This window comes from Schistocerca piceifrons, chromosome 7 (genome assembly GCF_021461385.2).
Source record: "Schistocerca piceifrons isolate TAMUIC-IGC-003096 chromosome 7, iqSchPice1.1, whole genome shotgun sequence".
In the NCBI taxonomy this organism is placed as follows: domain Eukaryota; kingdom Metazoa; phylum Arthropoda; class Insecta; order Orthoptera; family Acrididae; genus Schistocerca; species Schistocerca piceifrons.
Window position 1 is genome coordinate 187289440 of NC_060144.1, and position 20269 is coordinate 187309708.

General features: G+C 41.0%; 1 protein-coding gene across 1 annotated transcript in view; it reads right to left on the reverse strand.

Annotated features, from left to right (window-relative positions):
• Positions 1 to 20269, reverse strand: part of LOC124804710 (von Willebrand factor A domain-containing protein 8) — a 256617-nt gene that overhangs the window by 17444 nt on the left and 218904 nt on the right. Inside the window, exons 29-31 of the mRNA XM_047264969.1 lie at positions 16805 to 16913; positions 14045 to 14165; positions 1125 to 1314 (exon numbers count right to left, since the gene is read on the reverse strand). Coding sequence (XP_047120925.1) covers positions 1125 to 1314; positions 14045 to 14165; positions 16805 to 16913 — 420 coding nt within the window. The remainder of the gene's footprint in view (positions 1 to 1124; positions 1315 to 14044; positions 14166 to 16804; positions 16914 to 20269) is intronic.

Here is a 20269-nt window from a genome sequence, read left to right on the forward strand (position 1 = left end):
TTCGCAAAATGGAGTACCTGGCTTTCCACTGGGTATGTCGGTCTGGGCCCGTGGGTTTGGTCGCAATCCACATTGGATACCGGCGGTGATCCTGCGCCGAAATTGCCGCCGGCTCTATACCTTGCAGGCGGCGGACCAGGTGGTACGTCGTCACCAAAATCAACTACGTCCACGTTTGGGCACCCACCCTCCGACCTCTCGGACACCGGCTTCCCCATTGCCGGCACCTGTGTTGGTTTCGCAGGGGACGTTACCGCCTCTCCCCGCTGTGACTCTGCCGCACTGCGCTGGTTCTCAGCCTTGGCAGCCTCCAGTAGCTCCATCACCGGCATCGCCATCGTTCAAGATGCCCCAGCGAGAGCCGGCCCCCCTCGCAGGCCCGGTTTCTCAGGAAGCTGGTTCACCTGTGGTAGTCCCTTCCCCATCATCCCCGCCACTGGGTCTTGCCCCTCCTGAGGTGGAACAGGATCCGGAGTTCGACAGCTTGTCGTCCGTTCTGTCCCGGGCTTCGGTTGTGGGACGATGGGGGCCTCTTCGTGTGGGTCACTTCCAGCCGTATTCGAAGGTTCCGGCTCGAGAATTGGCAGATCCCCTCGACTCCGGCCTTCCAATGGATGTGGAGGACATCGCTCCTGCCCAACGCTCCACCTTCCGACGCAGTAGATCACAGTGGCTTTACCCCCCGAAGGAGGAGGAGTGCAGTAGCCACCAGAAAGATCGCGGGAGGCGCACATCGACACGGCGCGTCATGGACGGTAGTTGCTGCAAGTAGAGTCCTGTCCACCAGAGAGCACGCGAGAATTCGGACGCGACCTCTGCCGGCATAACAACTCCGGCAGCACGGGCCGTGCCCAGTCAGTTAACATCGGGCACGCCTAGGACACAGTCCCGGTCTACGCTAAGTGAAGTGCGACGTAAACGTGAACAGTGTTACTACAACTCTGAACTTAATTTGCACCCTAATCTTAGGATATGAGGGCAGACAATATAACAAGGTGTCTGTGATATTACAGGATCTCTGTTTTAAACAAACATTTGTGAACTTTGTGTTGCTACAATGCAAGTTGAAAAACTAGGCATAGAACAGTTTTTGTCACCAGGAAGATTAAAATAAAGTACACTACCTTGACGACATCCAATCTCTTCTTGTTATCTGTTGGTGGGGATTTGTGGTTGACAAACATAATCTCTGCATCTTCACCTGAGTGACCAACAATGTCGTACTGTATTTGGGACTCATGACCCTCAAATGCCTCCATCACCATTACAGCTGCCTCCATCTCTCTGTCTAAACGGCCATCATAACCATTGAACCTGTAATGAAAAGATAAAGTTTTAGCCACAGGTTTAACTTTAATTCCTTCCAAGTACTTACAGAAGATCAATACATATGAATTCTTTCTTTCTCTATTACTTATGCACATGTGGAATATGTCTTCATTAATTAAAGTGAAGAACTAACTGTAGTCATTTACATGCTAACATTAGGATGACATACACTGAGGTGACAAAAGCCATAGGATACCTGCCAATATCATGTTGGACCTCCTTTTGCCCATCATAGTGCAGCAGGTCGATGTGGCATGGTCTCAACAAAGTCATTGGAAGTCCCCTGCAGAAATATTGGGCCATGCTGCCTATATAGCTGCTCACAATTGTGTGTTGACGGTGCAGTATTTTGTGCACAAATTGACCTCTCGACTAGGTCCCATGTCGGGTGATCTGGGTGACCATATCATTTGTTAGAATTGTCCAGAATGTTCTTCAAACCAATCACAAACAACTGTGGCTCAGTGACATGGCGCATTGACATCATACAAATTCCATTGTTGTTTGGGAACATGAAATCCATGAATGGTTGTGGATTGTTTTCAAGTAACCGAACATAACCATTAGCAGTCTATGATCAGTACAGTTGGACAAAATGACCCTGTCCATTCCATGTAAACACAGCCCACAACATTATGGAGCCACTACCAACTTGCACAGTGTCTTGTTGACAACTTGGGTTGCTGGCCTCATGGGGTCTGCACAAACTTGAACCGTACCATCAGCTCTTACCAAACGAAATTGGAACTCATCTGACCAGGTTATGATTGTCCAGTTATCTTAAGTCCAACCGATATGTTCACAAGCTCAGCAGAGGCACTGCACATGATGTTGTTCTGTTAGCAAAGGTATTTGTATGCCTATTAATGCCAAATTTTGCCACAAGACGTAAGGGGTATGTTCATCATACATCTCACATTGATTTCTGCAGTTATTTCAAGTAGTGTTGCTTGTCTGTTAGCACTGACAACTCTGCACAAATGCTACTGCTCTCAGATGTTAAGTGAGGGGCGTCAACCACTGCATTGCCCGTGGTGAGAGGTAATGTTTGAAATTTGGTATTCTTGACACACTCTTGACACTGTGGATCTTGGTCTACTGAATTCCCTAATGATTTCCGAAATCGAATGTACCACGCATCTAGCTCCATCTATCATTCTCCATTCAAAGTCTGATAATTCCCGTTGTGAGGCCATAATCACATCAGATACCCTTTCACATGAATCACCTGAGTACAAATGACAGATCTGCTAATGCAATGCCTTTTTATACATTTTTTACTCGATACTGCCACCACCGTACACGATACTACTAGTACCATCTGTATATGTGTATATTGCTTCCCATGACTTCTGTCACCTTAGTGTAATGCTAGCTGAAAATAAATTAGAAGGTTAAATACCATATCAAATTATTAATGTGTCTTTGCAATACCAGTTGAGGTTAGATTTTAAGCATTTTCTGCAAATGTCTGTTTTATAAACATATAACAATGTTTTACAATTCATAACAATAATGGAAATTTCTAGATGGAAAAATATGTAAAGTAATAGAAAATCCATATCTGGAGAGCTGAACAAGAATCTGAATTCAGCTTCTGCTGAAAGTAAGTCCAAATACTGGGTGATACTGAGTCATGAGTGAGTGCTCCTTTGTGCCCATAAAGTGGGAATGTGGTAAGTGACTGGAGACACAAAGCTTGGGAAATCTGTTTCTGTGCATTGTTGGGAGGGTAATTTCAATGTGTGAAGAGCTCAGTGAGACCCTTGGTACATTTGTGAAGGGACTGCTAGTCATTACAGATGCAGTGGCTATGGGTGGCAAGGCTGTACGGAAGGCACCTTTTGGTATGAAATGGGTAGTAGCTGCAAAGTGAAGGTATTGTTGGTGGTTGGTAGGTTTGATAAGGACAGAGGTACTGCTGCAGCCATCTTTGAGCTGGAGGTCAATGCTGAGGAAGGTTGTTTGCTGAGCTGAGGACGACCAGGTGAAGCAAGGGGTTGAGATTCTGAAGGAGTGTGGATAGAATGTCCTCACCCTCAGTCCAGATCATGAAGATGTTGTCAATGAATCTGAACCAGGTGAGAGGTTTGGAATTCTGGACAGTTAGGAAGGCTTACTCTAGATGGCCCATGAATAGACTCTCATAGGATAGTGCCATGCAGGGGCCACTGCTGTACCATGGATATGTTTGTAGATTATGCCTCCAAAGGTGAAGTAATTGTGGGTGAGGACGGAGTTGGTCATGATGATCAGCAAAGAGGTTGTAGGTTTGGAAACAGTGGGCTAAACGGCAAGGCAGTGTTCAATAGCGGCAATGCCATGGGCATTAAGGATGCTAGGGAAGAGGGACATTGCATCAACAGTGATGAGGAAGGTGCTGTGTGGTAAAAGAACAGGAACTGTGGAGAGTCAGTGGAGAAAACAATTGTTGTCTTTTATGTGGGTGGGTGTATTTGTGTGAGACAGTGGTGCAATATGCAGATTTGTGGCGCAGGGGGGGGGGGGGGTGTTATATTACAGATAATAGGTGCTCCATAGGAACAGAGATTCTCTCAGTGGGGGCACAGTAATTGATCACAAGGGGGCGTCCTCGGTGATTGTGTTTAAGGACTTCACGAAGAATGTAGAAGGTACGAGTGCAGAGAATGGTAGGGGTGAGGAGCAATTGAATCACATTCTTCACCAGCATTTCCAATACCTCTCATTGTGACCTGAAATGAGGAATACCTTACTCACTATCCTTCCCACAATGGTATTGTGCCATCCACTGAACCTAAGCAATATCTTTGTCCATCCCTACTCCAACCCTGCTCCCAACCCCTTGTCTCATGGCTCACATTCCTGCAATAGAACTAGATGCAAGACCTGTCCCATACTTCCTCCCACCACCACCTACTTGAGTCCGGTCACAGGTACCACATATCCCATCAATGGTAGGGCTACCTGTAAAAGCAATCATATGATATACAAACTAAGCTGCTGCCACTGTGCTGCTTTCTACATAGGATGACAACTAACAAGCTGGCTGTCTGCATGAAACGCCACTGACAAACTGTGGCACCTGGTACTCCCAGTTGCTGAACATGCTGCCCAACACAATGTGCTTCACTTCAATGACTGCTTCACGCCTGTACCATTTGGATCCTTCTTATCAAAACCAGCTTTTCTAAATTTGCCTATGGGAACCCTCCTAGCAATATATATACATTCCCAATACCCCCCTGGCCTAATTGTCCCTGTCCATGTCATATTCCTGCATGCTCCCACAAGCAGCACTATGTCTTCTCATACCTCTGCCCTTGTATCACTCCCCCTCCCTGCCACAGCCCCCTCCTTACCCCTACCACCTACAGGTTGCTTCTCTGCTTCTCCCATAAGGCACAGTTGCTTTACACAGTCTGGCCTCAGCTACCAGACACAGTGGTCATGTGTATGTGAGCTGTGCTTGTCTAAATGGGTGTATGTTTTCGACTTTAGAAGAAGGCATTTTTGCTGAAAGTTCAAATGTGTAGCAGCCTTTTTGTTGTGCCTGGATGCACCTCAATGCCCCCATATGAGTAGCACTGTACCCTTTTCATACAATTCTCTGTAACAGGTAAAGCAGCTACCGCATTGTTAAGGCCTGGCAAGATACATAAGGACATGAACAGCATCAGAGGTTGCATTATCAATGTGTAAGACAAGGTGATGCACTGTACTTGTATGAGACAATGGTGCCAACCCTTGACAGAGTTTGAACGCGTCTTCTTTGTGGGTTTCCACTTAACTGGGTGGTCAAATTGTGCAATATGCAGATTTGTGGAGCATTCAGACATGACAGTGGCCAGATGTTGAACTGCACGGGAATGTGAGGACAAGTACCCTCATCATCATGAGTCCAGTAGACCATGTCTCACCATCACAAGGAAGGGTTGCCATATTGTGTACCAAGCACATTGTAATCCCTTTACATCTGCACTTGCAATCCAAGAACATTTAATGGACTCCCTGCAACTTTCTACATCATCCTACGCCATTGGTTCGAGACTAGCTGCAACTGGACAAGGGAATTACTGTCCTATGCATAGGCTGCTATTAACACCACCAGATAAATGGCTGTGTTTGGAGTAATGTCACGGCTGGGAAGCATGGACTGCTGATAATGGCGTTGCACTGTATCGTATTTAGTAATGAATCATGGTTCCGCACTACCCTGAATGACCACTGCCAGCAAGTATGGCAATGGCCTGGGGAGAAGTTCCAGTCTTACAGTGTTTTGTTTTGGAGAGGCACAACAGTGTTACTCTGGTGTCACGAATTGGGATGCCATCAGATACGACTTGAGGTCACAGCTGGTAGTGATTGACAAAAGTCTGACGGAACAACAGTACGTCATGAACATCCTGCACCGTCATGTGTCATCTCTCATGCAACAGAAATTTGTTATCATTTTTCAACAGTACAATGCGTGTGCACACAGCATGTGCTTCTATGAACTGTCAGCATTATGTTAAGGTAACCTCATGGCCAACAAGATCCCCAGATCTACCACCCAAAAGAAAATGAGTAGGAACAGCACAGACATCAACTATCAGTGTATGTATCCAGGCCAGAGTGGACTTACATTGCCAAGTTATTTGTAGATTTGATTTGATTCTGTAACCACTGTAATAACTCCACATATCCTCACAGACCATGATTTTGTTTCCTCCTCCCATTCTGGGTGCTTTCTTTCTTTGTCAGGCAGTGTATAAGGGGAAAATTCAATTACAATTAAACATCATACTGAATGGACCATGTAAGTTTACCTTCTTCTCTTGACCCAACACAGCATTACAAAATGTAAAGTAGTTGTTATTGTGCATATGGGTCACAACTACTACACAATTTGTGAAGTGATGTTTCTATCAATCGAGATGTATGTATTATTTCCGGTCCTTCATTACACATTCAGGTCTCAAAATGGAAGGCAGAAGTTTAAGTCATAGTGTTTTTAGTGTTCACAAGAGCCGCCATAATGCACTTTCCTAACAGACTGTGACACACACACACACACACACACAGTTATCAAGTTCTATTTGCACTTGTAGTTTAGCTGTTACAAATTTTCTTTTGAATCTGGCATGGCTTGTAATAACAGGTTCTGAGGTGGAGCCACTCCAAAATATATATTAAAATAAATTTCTCAATAACATACTACAAAACTTAAATCATCAGAACCCATTTCACATTTCCCACACATATTTTAACAACGCCAGCAACATTTTTGGAACTGTTAACACATGATATCAAGCAATGTTTTTCGAATAGGTGGTAGCTAGTCCTACGACTTCAACTACAAATGCTGCTTAGCTCTGCATAGCAGAGGTTTGGGGGTGTGGCTTCCTTGGAGCACAGCTCTTATGGGTGTCCTGAAGACTCCGGTGTTTCAGCCTAAGCATGTCCTATCGACCTACACACAATCTTCATGTTCCATTGCTCACATCATAAGGGAATGAACAGAATTGCTGAAACTTTGCTATCAAATACCTTTCTCTGTATATCTCTATTATGCTCTGATGCATCACTAATTTCCATTTAGTATTATTGTTTTGATAGTTTTTAGAGTGTTTTTTTTTTTTTGTTTCTGCCACTGGCTATTCTATACACTATTCTAATTAGTTTGCAAATGTCTCACCAGAATGCATTAGTGTACAGTAATATAAGTATCACCACTTAGAGAGAGTTTCAAAATGACTACATAGAAATGTGTGCAAAACATACCCCTGTGTGAAATATGTCCCATTATTTTAATTTCCTTGCTACCTGACATGCCTTATTAGCAAGTATCTTTTTCAGACTGTATTATGCATGAGTTAAGTGAGTTTTACTTTCTTGCTAAAAACAGCAGCATACCATGAGTTCAAAAACAATGCAATATGAATTCAGGGTGCAGTTTATCAGGTTAACTTTTGGAGCATGTGACCAGGAAGAAAGTGAAGGAACTTGGTGCCCCCAGACCCATGTAAATATGAATTGACAACAAAAACAGTGTAAATCCAGACACAGGTATACATGCAATTTTAACATAGCAATGTACAATGCAGCTGAATGGCTGTGTGTGCTACACCAATTAAAATGCATATTTCTGTAATACACAAGTATAAATATGAGAAATACGGTGTGTAAATTACCATGGCGGTTGCTCATGTCAGTCAGTCACAGCACAAGATCGGTGACATCATGGAAACATCATTGTTTCGTCACACAAACTCAAATGATCATGATTTGAGTGCACAGAACATTGAAGGAAAATACTAAAAAATTTAAGCATGCAGTGAAGCTAACATACACCGCATTCAAGATCTCTCCAAAATGCCTTTTTGAGTATGATACATTGCAGTAAACCGTTGGGAAATGTGACACTGGGAGGTAAATAAGCTGCCTATACACTTTGCCTTGGAGTTAGCTCTTCATGTTATTTAGTAGTTGATTATGAAACAGAAAGAAGATACAGTATGTAAACATTTGGCTAGAACGTGGTACTGCCCCCCCACCCCCGGTCCTGAAATTTTGGTTGCAATGACAAGACTTATCTGTAGTGTATCCTGAAGTCTAGGTTACTTCCAATTGATAAATGAACACTGCCTTCACCAGCAAGGAAACCACGAGCTATGTCTACTAATTGTAGTCAGTGGTGCATGCACTGTCTGGGGAAGTAAAGCTAAAGCATCCATTTTTGTTTGTTTATTGGTGGACGCAATGTTTTCGGTGATGAAGTAATTATTGAATTTTGTTGCCAATGATTTCCGTTTGTCATTTTTACCACAGTTGCTTTCTGAGGCCTAAAAATAATTAACAATACCATTATTATTTGCTTCTCATTTAATAATGACACAAACTATTTGTGGTTTGCATTTTCAACTTCTCGTGGCGGCGGCCATTAAATTTCGGGCACGCAGCCATGCGAATAAAATTTCTTCCACTGATATTTCAGCCGCGTATCGTCCAGCTATCCTCAGAGTGAGTCACAAAACTGACGACAAGATGCCAAGTGCGGCCTTATATGCTCCACTGCGACAGTACTGCACATACAGCTCACAGATGCTGGACGGCGGCAGAGACATACGCTTACACATGCGCCGCCTGTCTTCCGTGAAGACTTCGAGGACAAGGCACTGGACTCAGCAAGTTTTAAACCTACGGTCTTCTGGAGGTATGTGGACGACACATTCATGGTATGGCCCCATGGGATGGATGAATTACATCGATTTCTTGAGCATTTGAGTTCCATCCATGCTAGCATTAAATTTACTATGGAAGTACAAAAAGATGGCTGCCTCCCCTTTTTGGATGTTGTCATTCGTCGTAAAGGTGATGGCACATTAGGGCATGCCGTATATTGGAAACCAACACACACAAATTTATATCTTCATGCCAGTAGCTGCCATCACCCTTCACAGACCATAGGTGTCCTTAAGACCTTAGTGCATCAGGCGCACTGTATATACAATAAAGACAATCTGCAAGAAGAGCTCACATACCTCAAGAGTATTTTTAAATCGAATGGATTTTCTCAGCAACAAATTCTTAGAGCAATCAATGCAAAACCTAAAAAGCAGGTATGTGATAGGGAAAAAGATAGTAATTCCTTCAGATCTAGTGCGTTTTTGCCCCATGTGGGTGTTCTTTCCTCGAAGATAGGCCGTATTCTTGAGAAACACTGTGTTAAGGTGATCTTCCAACCCCCCACGAAGATTGCAGCTTTACTCGGCTCTGTGAAGGACGATTTACAGCTTCGTAAAGCGGGTGTGTATCAGATTCCTTGCGGAAATTGTGAGGAGTTGTACATAGGTCAAACAACACGCACCGTTCATGAGAGGTGTGTAGAGCATCGAAGATACACATGCTTATTACAGCTAGACAAGTCAGCTGTGGCCGAACATTGTATTGATACAGGGCATTCTATGAATTACAGTGATGTGAAGATTTTAACATCCACCTCTTCTTTTTGGGAATCTGTCTTCAAGGAAGCTATAGAGATTAGATTAGTTAATAATTTAATAAATAGAGATAATGGTTTTAATTTGGACAAGCATGGAATCCGGCTCTTGGAGTAATTAAACAGCAAAGAAGTCGTCATCGTGTCATTGCTGCCGATCATACATCGATAAGCGAATCAAATGTCTGTGCGCCTTCGCCACAGGCGGCGCATGTGTAAGCGTATGTCTCTGCCACCAACCAGCATCTGTGACCCGCATGCGCAGTACCACCACGGTGGAGCATATAAGGCCGCACTTGGCATCTTGTTGTTAGTCTTGTGACTCACTCTGAGGATGGCCGGACGATACGCGGCCAAAATATCAGAGGAGGAAATTTTATTTGCGCAGCTGTATGCCCGAAATTTAATGGATTATTTTTGGTTTATGCTTCTCGTTTTTCTTTTCTGATACCAGAAAAGTGAACTGTCAATGAGTGTTGGACTATTTCCTTCAATCAACACGGGGACTTTTACTGTGGGAAATAGTCCAATATTGGACATCAACAACTTTAAATATTCTCAGTAGGTGTTAAATAACAGAAAATAAACATTAAATTGGCCACAAACAATGATTCTGTAGTTAAGCCTGCATAACATTATTAAAACTGTTTCATATTGTTTGGTAAAATTCAAAATAGTTCCTGGTGGTGGCCTTTAAAGCTTAAAGCTTAAGTACTACTAGCTTGTGTGTTTTCTGATATTTGGAACACAATTCAAGGAGCTCTTCAACACAACTTTCCTTGGCCTGAAGAGCCTGACATTTAAACTCATTTTTTGTATAGATAGGCAATGCCCCTTTAGCAAAATATGCTTCAGTGTCAAAGTTCTTTCCTTATGATCATTATTCTTTGAGCATCATCTTGCAAAGAATCTTTGTAGGTGATCTGTTGAGGAGCTACATTGCTGAAATGACCCTATTGCCCAGAATTCTGTGCATAAGTTGAATTCAAAGAGTAGGCACCGCCCTTCTCGGCAGTGGTTTTGTTGCAATAATTGGCAACAACATTTTGGTATTATGTGGACAGTTTATCGTGGCAGCTGGCCATGACTATAAACAAACAAGAACTGTGACTGACTGAGGTGAGAGGAGCAGTGCAGGGGAATAAGCCCCATCTCTCTCTCAAAGGGCTGCCATCCTGTGTCCGCATTCTGTGCTTCCATGAAAACAGCACTGACATAACTGTCATAGAGATTGCCGATTCTCTTTCTTGTGGTGACAGTCGCATTAGAATCCCTTTATGCACCAGGACTAGTCTCTTCAGTCATTTCAAGATAAGGGGAAAAAAGAACAAGCAATCCAAAATGCAAAGCAAATTGCAGTACATAAAGCATTTGGTAATGGCTACAGCGCAATTGGTTGTTGGGATTGGCAGTGGTAGTTTAGGCCCGATCTCTGCAGGCATCTTACGTAACCATTATTCAAAACACTCTCCACCTAAAACTGCCATAATACAGGGCATGAAGTATGGTTGTCTGAAGTTAACTCCTTCAGTTTCAGGAAGTTTGTCTGAGTGTCTTTAAAAACTTCTTTCCTTTATGGGTGCATAAGATATGAATCCTTTTTCCAGTTGTTTTCAACAGTCTTCTTAAGAATTAGAATGACCTGTAGCATCTAATTCTTGTTTTTAACTTTATCAGAAAAACTTCTCCAGTAATCATTCATTGTAGTTAAGAAGTATCTACTTACTCCAGCTGATAATGTATTCATTTGGTTCACACAGATTCAGCTGAAATAATTCAAAAATTTTCTTAGCTCAAGAGATAGAAGACTGGAAGGAAGTTTGGTATGCTAGCTTTCTAAGTACTTTACACTGGAGTGCTGACAGCTGCTTTATATACGAGGGAAGATTGGAAAGTAACGCACAATAAGTTTATTACCGAAAAGATGAATGGGTAACAAAACAAAAAAAATCACAAATGAACTTATATCTTTTACCTATTTCTTAACACATTTCTCCCATTGTGGTACCAATTTCAATATACCCTGTTCATAGAAGTTCATTTGATTGGAGTATAGTCATTTACAGACTGATGATTTCACTGCTGCATCTATTGGAAAGCATTGGCTGAACAGGAATTTCTCCATGGGACCAAACAGATGAAAGATCGATGGTGCAAGGCCCAGGTTGTATGGCGGATGCTGGTGCACCTCCCACCCAAATTTGGCAGTTTTCTCACAAACAGGACCAGCAACATGTAAGTGAGCATTTTCATGAAGAAGTTTGACACTGTGAGCATTAATGTTGTGATGACTGTCACGAAGTGCATGACGCAATTAACCAAACTTTTAATGTAGGCTGCAGCATTCACAATGGTCCAATGTTCAATAAAGTCCACTAAAAACATACCACACACATCCCAGAACACTGTCATAAGCACTTTTCTAGCAGATTGAGTCATTTTGAATTTATTTCGTACTGGGCAACCAGCATATTTCCACTCCATAGAGGCCTGCTTTGTTTTGGGTGTGTAGTGGTATGCCCGCAACTCATCGCCAGTAATGATTCCTTTCACTAAGTCAAGTCTTTTTGTGGCATAACACATTAAGTGATCCAAGCTTGTCATCATTTGCTGGCCCTTGTAGTCGTCTGTCAGATTATTAGGCATCCAGCAAGCACTAACTTTGAGTTCTGCAGTTGCACATGCCAATTGTTCAAAATTGCTGCCTCAATGACTCTGACAATCTGCGGGTTTGTAGCTGTTACCAGCCACCTGGATTGTGGCGAATCACTAAGGTTCACACAGCCCTCTTGGAAGAATGCACACCAGCTGGAGACATTGCTATGGTCCATACAGTTGTCCCCATACGAGCCAGGCAGGTCTTTGTGAGTTTCACTTGGGTTGTACTCTTTGGCCCACAAATATTGAACTACATTTCGCTGCTCTTCACAAGCTGATGACAGTAACATGCACACCATTTTTGTTTTGTAGTTCAGGCTTCTTGTGCTAGAGCTGCACATAAAAAAGTGCAAACTTCAAATTATATCATCATGAAATTTCTACATTATAGCAGCAATACCACGGGAGAAAAAAATTATTGTGTTACTTTCTGAGCGTCCCTCATATAACACCTTCTGTTGAGCTTCCATTGCATCAGATTGCAAATATCCCAGCCTCTTTTTGCCATCTGAAAATAATGCTGACTTTTGCTTCAATGAGTCAGTTCAACAGTCGACCCAGTTTACACATTCTATTGTTAACAGTACTGTGGCAACAAGATTATGCACTACTTCATGAGTGTGACAATCTTATTATTTAAATAAAATGAAACACACATTATTTTTTTATTCTACTTAATGGAAGCAAATTTGTACTCGCTTTTGGTATATAAAATACACCAGTAATTTAAATTTCTCTCTTTGCAACACCAACAAGGACATGAACATGTGTGAAACTGATTCCTTCTACATGTATATTTTCCTTGTTGCTGCAATAACTTATTACCTAAGTATTCCCTTGGATGAATTTAAATCACATAGGAGCTTTTAAATACATGTAGATACATCAGAATATCTGCGCAACTGCCTGTTACAATGGTAACATCTGATGCTGGTGTCATGAAGAATGCCGTATCTGTTGCTGCTTTTGCCTGTGACTTATGGACATTCTTAGTTTTACTCAGACAGTTCTTTGCTATACAGCCATATTTATTCCACGTCTGATATATTGACCCTCTGAGACCATGACGTGCCTCATTCAAGTGACCATTCTTTTACATCAGAAGAATCATCACATGTCTCCCTCTACTCCTTATAGTAAGTGCATCTTAGTCAAATCTACCATGGCAAGAAAAGTAGACTTTTTCAAATTGAATAGAATCATCTCATTCAACTTTTACATCAAACTTAATCCATTCAACCTGTTGGAAGTAAAAAATATCCTTTGATATGTGTACAACCATGCATGAATAATGTTCTAGTTATGTCATAATGAGGCTTCGCTACAAGCGTCGTCTTCTTAAGAGTGTGACATCTCTCTGTTAATTCTACAGTCCTTGTGCATTTGTCAAATTCCTGACATACACATAATGTGATGGATCTAGTGCTTAAAGCTTTGTTTATCTATTGTTTCTCACATGCTGCATCTACATAATTGTTCATGTACTAGGCACGTCTTTATTAAGATGTGGTATGTGCTGTAATCCTTCCTTCCCACAAGTTTTTGAATCAATGGCAATTATATGGCACTGAGATAAGCAACAACGTCCATCAATTATTGCAGGGCAGTGAATGCTGGTCTCATGAACTGTGGTTCAAAATATTTTTACTTTGATGAATACAACTTATTAACATTTTTATAGCAGAAAAACATAAGCTTAACATCTAAAACATAGACTATAGCACAGACAAAACATATATTCCAATACACTTAACTCAGTAAAAATTACACAGCAGTTAAGCGTAAATTCTTACTTTATACAGCATATAAATACAGATACACAGATGCAGTAAATGTGAATTATAGAAATCTGTCTGCCTCTTCTGACCACAGAGCGCAGTGTGTTATACTGAAATTACAGGTAGTAATTAATTTAATGATCTGTTAGCCACATGTGACTTTCATATGAAGCCCACTTTATGAAAGCAACTTCAGGCCAAAACAGAGTCAAGGCTGAAAAGTACAACAGTTGGTTGAACAAATTAAAATCACATTTGCAGTGTGGACTGTTGGTAAGAATATGCACTACTTGCAAGACGTATTACAATGGTTTACCTGTACATGCTTCCTGAGACATCAACAACAAACTTGAGTCTTTTGGGTTTCAACTGAGGTGTTCCTAATTCTGGTTCCTTCTCTGCTCGTCTCCTGAATATTGTCTTTTCACCAGTAAGACCTAAGAATAAAACTTTTAATGTACACTGATGTTTCAAATAGGCATCTGCATGCAGTTCAGCTTCGATAAAAGCTTCAAATCAGAATCAGTCCTAAAAATATGAAAACTACTACATATACAACTATGTCAGTCAGTGTGATATAATAGATGTGAAAATCATACTGGTTCACTTTTATGATCAGAAAAAGAAAAAGAAAGAGAGAGAGAGAGAAAATAGATATTGTAGTACCACTCATAAAATGATAGAAATTAATACTGGTGCAATTACAAGAGGAATTTTAGCATCTCCAGTTTGATCCAGAGTAAACCTAAAACTGATTTAAAGTAAATTCAAATTACTTGGGTGACAATTTGAAAAGTAGGAAAGTATATATAACGGAGAGGCTTTAAGGATATGGTATTAGTCGGCAATACATTAACAAAAACATCCATATAAACAGTTTACAGAATCTTTCATAAGACTCATCTATGTGGATATGAGGAAGTGAAAACAATTAATCAATTATATCACCTCAAAAATGTTTCTATTGTTGTTTTTAGATTGTCATTGAAGTCCATATAACATTAACCAAATTTTCCATGACTCTCAACACAATATGGCAACAATACTGAATAGGAAACACTTTCCTGATGTTCTGAAAATTTTTGCTTTACTGTGGTTGCAAAAATTTTGATTACAACAGGACTTTTGCGTGTTTTCAAATATGACACCATTTTCCATGTATAATTTCCATCTCTCCATTTTTTCTTTTGGACCTATCAGTATTTTTCTGTCAAAGTTTCTGGCTCCAATGCCTTCGTTTGGTGATACTCAGGCATAGTGTTTCATTTCAATCATCACCACAACCACTACCACCACCATCACCACCATGATGCCATAAATCAACCATGCCCTATTCATTCAGATGACTGGCCACAGCAAAACTATGATGGGGGGCAAGGTTTACCAGCTAATGGCAGACATGACACTGAGCACAAAAATGTTGGTTTCAATGAGTTGATCCAAATCATCTGGAACCCTCCACCTATTTCCAACCAACACCACTTTTTTGAATTGCATATATCCACTTTATTTTAATTGCATATATCAGAACCACTTATCCCAAACCATTTTTGGTTCCAAGATCTGCCGAGCCTCATTCTCTCATTAGTTATTAGTCCATCTTCATTTCTATCTGCCCTTGTCCCTCCGCACCTTGCACCACTTCCCTCCCCACAGTTACTTAGCCCACTCTCCTTCTCTGAAAACAGTTTGTTCCTTCAGTCAGGCTGTAGTGCCTTAATAATGTAGCTATGTTTGTATGTCTGTAGCTGAAGAAAATTTAAGCTGGGCTGCCATGTTATAGTTCTCATTTACGTGTCTATCTACAAGTCAGTTCTAGCACCGCACAGTGAATGGTTGTCATTACTTATTCAAATTTATCAAAGAGCAGATATCAGGTCAGATAATTTTCTATTACTAAACAAAATTAATATGTCAAAAAAACAGAATTCCCTCTCAGAATAAAAACCTAATCTAGCAAAGAAAACTTTTCAAATGAATCAATTAAAGGCAGGAAGCAGCATATATCTATGTATCATAACTGGATCAGTACGTTTGAAAGTAAACATTTACATCATTACAGAATGTAAGAATATTGCTAGAATACTGTCCAGTGCAGCATATGAAGCATTAGAAAACCAGGTAAAATCATCAGCATTATTTCTTTAACAATGTTATTGCAGCAATTTAGTGCTTCTTTTCCTTGATGGTTTTTTCTCTCCACTGCACTTGTATAGTCAATTTTGAGAGCAGTATAACCAAGATATTAGCCATACAGGAGTGGATTACTTACAAAACCATGGAAGGAAAATAGTGACATGAAAGTACCGGGTGATCAAAAAGTCAGTATAAATTTGTAAACTTAATAAACCACGGAATAATATAGATAGAGGGGTAAAAATTGACACACATGCTTGGAATGGCATGGGGTTTTATTACAACAAAAAAAAGTATTGCTAGACAAGTGAAAGATCTCCTGCGCGCGTCGTTTGGTGAAGGTCGTGTGCTCAGCCGCCACTTTCGTCATGCTTGGCCTTCCAGGTGCCCAGACCTCAGTCCGTGCGATTATTGGCTTTGGGATTACCTGAAGTCGCAAGTGTATCGTGATCGACCAACATCTCTAGGGATGCTGAAAGACAACATCTGACGCCAATGCCTCACCATAACTCGGGACATGCTTTACGGTGCTGTTCACAACATTATTCCTCGACTACAGCTATTGCTGAGGAATGATGGTGGACATATTGAAAATTTCCGGTAAAGAATATCATCTTTGCTTCATCTTACTTCGTTATGCTAATTATTGCTATTCTGATCAGATGAAGCGCCATCTGTCGGACATTTTTTGAACGTTTGTATTTTTTTAGTTCTAATAAAACCCCATGTCATTCCAAGCATGTGTGTCAATTTGTACCTCTCTATATACATTATTCCGTGATTTATTCAGTTTTCAAATTTATACTGACTTTTTGATCACCCGGTATGTTTTTCAAAAGTACAGTTTTCCATATCTGCAATTTATAGTCACTAGCGCACATGGTAATTCAGAAAAATGTAGTGATGTCAGTGTATTTACAGGTCAATATGCTAATCCCACCTTCTATGAGTTTGCTATCATCAAGTTCTCCAGCTGTTTGGTGGCGCAGCCATTGTCGTTCCTTGGATTTTGCTTGCAGACTACTTAGGATGACTCTAAGCCTCCGAACCTGTTAAAATGAAACTATATTGGAAAATTTTCTGACTCATTTAATTTTAAAGTTATACTATTCAAAAGAAATACAACATGTTTTTAGAAGATGCCTGATTCATGCAACAAAATCTAACAATCAACTATACCTTTACAGTTTGTAGATTAAGTAAATACCAAGAAATTGCTAATTATGCATCTCTAATGATTTCATCATTGAAGGGACATTAACCTTTTTCTTCTTCTTCTTCTTCTTCCTCTTCTTCTTCTTCTTCATTAGCTGTCTGTGCAGAAATCAAAATATCCTATCTATACTGAAAACAAAGTTAGAAAATGTGCTCATCCAAGTCAGTTATTACAGAACTGAAGAGCTGCAATATTATGTTTGCTCTGCACAGCCGTCGCAGTAAAATTGGTAAAGGATTATAACAAGTTTGCTGTTTTATTTTCACAATTTAGAAACATAGTGTGGGCGTAGAATGAGATTTTCACTCTGCAGCAGAGTGTGCGCTGATATGAAACTTCCTGGCAGATTAAAACTGTGTGCCGGACCGAGACTTGAACTCAGGACCTTTGCCTTTCACGGGCAAGCTCTCTACCACCAGAGCTACCCAAGCACGACTCACGCCCCATCCCCATTCTGGAAACATCCCCCAGGCTGTGGCTAAGCCATGTCTCCGCAATATCCTTTCGTCCAGGAGAGCTAGTTCTGCAAGGTTCACAGGAGAGCGTCTGTGAAATTTGAAGGTAGGAGACGAGATACTGGCAGAAGTAAAGCTGTGACGATAGGGCATTACCCTTTGCATGTGTTACCCTTTAAAATACATCACACAAAAATGCACCAGTAAATTTTTAAGTAATGACACAAATGTCTGGTCTTCTGGGCCTGAAATTTTTCTGAGTGACTGGTGCTCAAAGTGTTAAGTTTTGAATGAGAGATAAACATTCTGTGATTTAAGAAATTCATCACACATTCTCACACGTAACATAATTCATCTTATGTGAAAGGAAATTTGCTTTGACAGTAATGCTTCTCAAACTACCATTTGCAATATTTTCCCGCGACCTGTTATAAATGTAAACAGCTGTGATGTCACATTTATCGAAAGCAGTTTGTTGTCACAATGTATGGCATAGTTTTTCTCCTAAAGCCTTTGGCATTTTGCTGTTAACAAATGCTTGTGTGTACACTGTGTTTCATTGTTGCAAGGGGTGCATTTTCTTTGTAACTAAAGTTTTATTTGGTGTTATTATCTCGATTATGTTTCACTGCTGAAGTATTATTCTGCAGTAAAGGGTTAAAGTAAAATTCTTTGTTAGAATATCAGTTGTTACTAGCCAATGCTGGGGGGCGGGGAGGGGGGGGGGGGGGGGGAACACACACACACACACACACACACACACACACACACACACACACACACACACACACTAAAACAATGTAAAATTCCCAGAATATGAAAAAATTCTTTTCTCGGGTTTCTCTTGAACAAAAAAATTCTCAGATTTTTTCTGGATTTCCCATCTGTCCTGGGGCATATACACCCTGAATGAGCCACTGAAAGTAGTGGATGGGTTTTGCTATGTGGACAGCAAAATAACTGATGATGGTCAAAGTAGAGAGGATATAAAATGCAGACTGGCCATAGCAAGAAAACTGTTTTTGAAAATGGGAAAATGTGAACAATAAATAGTACAGACAAGAAGAGAATAAAGCCTCAGTGGATCAGATACCTTATGAAGACATACTGAACTGAATTGGGACGAAAAGAAATAATAGCACAACTTGACTAAAAGAAGTGGTCAATTGATTGGGTACATCCTGAGGCATGGAGGAATCATCAGTTTGGTAACTGATGGAAGAATATGTATGTGGGAAGTTGGGTTAAAAATTGTAGAGGGAGACTAAGACTTAACTACAATAAGCAGATTCAAGTGGGCTTAGGTTACAGTAATTATGCAGAGACGAAGATGTTAACACAGGACAGACTAGCGCACAGAATGGAATTAACCCATCGTTTCGAATGAAGGCCAAAAAACACGATATACCAGTGGTTATTTTCAGAGCCACATCATTAAAGTTTTTGTTCAGCTCCACATCATTAAGTCTACTCTCAAAAAATAAAATCAATTCTGTAACAGTTGCTACATAACGTTTCACATGTAGGGGGTCCCAAAAACGTACAGGTATATATTCTTTTACAGCTCATAACTACAGTATTTTTTTTTCTTTTACAGGTGTGATGGCTTGAAAATTGGCTGAAGGCAGGCTGAGCCTTGAAGGAAAAAAGTCCTTTCTGAAGTGCTGCAGAAAGACCGAGACTGTAACTGAAGTGCAAAACTGGTTCAGAATGAAGTTGCAATGAGATGAACCAATGCCACTGATCTGTGAGATAAATTTGAAGAAGAAGGAACTATCCAGAAGGCCCATGAGCACCATTCCAGAAGACCATGATCATCCACCAGCTCCACAAGGGAAAGAGAAGTCATTGAAAGGTTTCAGCAATCCGTTAGAAAGTCTATGTGGCAAGCAGCTTGTGAAACAAATTCCAAAAATGAGCATCCATCACATTTTGAAGCACGTCCAATGGAAAAGTTTTATTTTGAACAGGATAGATTGCTATTCACCATATAGCTGAGGCAGTGAGTCACAGACAGGTACAACAAAAAGATTACTAAACATGTAAGCTTTAGGCCACAAGGCATTCTTCTGAAATAGAAAACATACACACACACTTAACACAAATTCACCTCTCTCTCTCTCTCTCTCTCTCTCTCTCTCTCCCTCTCTCTCTCTCTCTCTCTCTCTCTCTCTCTCTCTCTCTCTCTCTCTCACACACACACACACACACACACACACACACACACACACACAACTACTGCCTCTGGCTGCCGAGGCCAGGCTGCGAGCGACTGTGCATGACGGAAGAAGCAGTTGGGGTAGTGGGGGTAAGGAGGGTGCTAGGGTGGGAAGAGGGAGGGACAGAAAAGTAAGGGTGGGGGATGGTAAAGTGCTGTTTATGGAGCATACAGGGACGGGGTGGAGAGACAGTAGGGCAGCTAGGTGCAGTTAGGTGGTCAGACAGTTTGGAGGAGCTGGTTTTGGTAGGAAAGATCCAGATGGCACAGAGTGTGAAGCAATCATTAAGATAAACTTTGTGTTGGTCAGCATGCTCAGCTGTTTCTCGGTCACACTTTGTCAGTGGCCATTCATGCAGACAGAAAGCTTGTTGGTTATCATGCCCATGTAGAATGAAGTGCAGAGGTTGCTGCTTAGCTTGTAGATCACATGACTGGTTTCACACGTAGCCCTGCTTTGATGGGATAGATAATGCTTGTGACTGGACTGGAGTAAGTGGTGGCGGGAGGATGCAT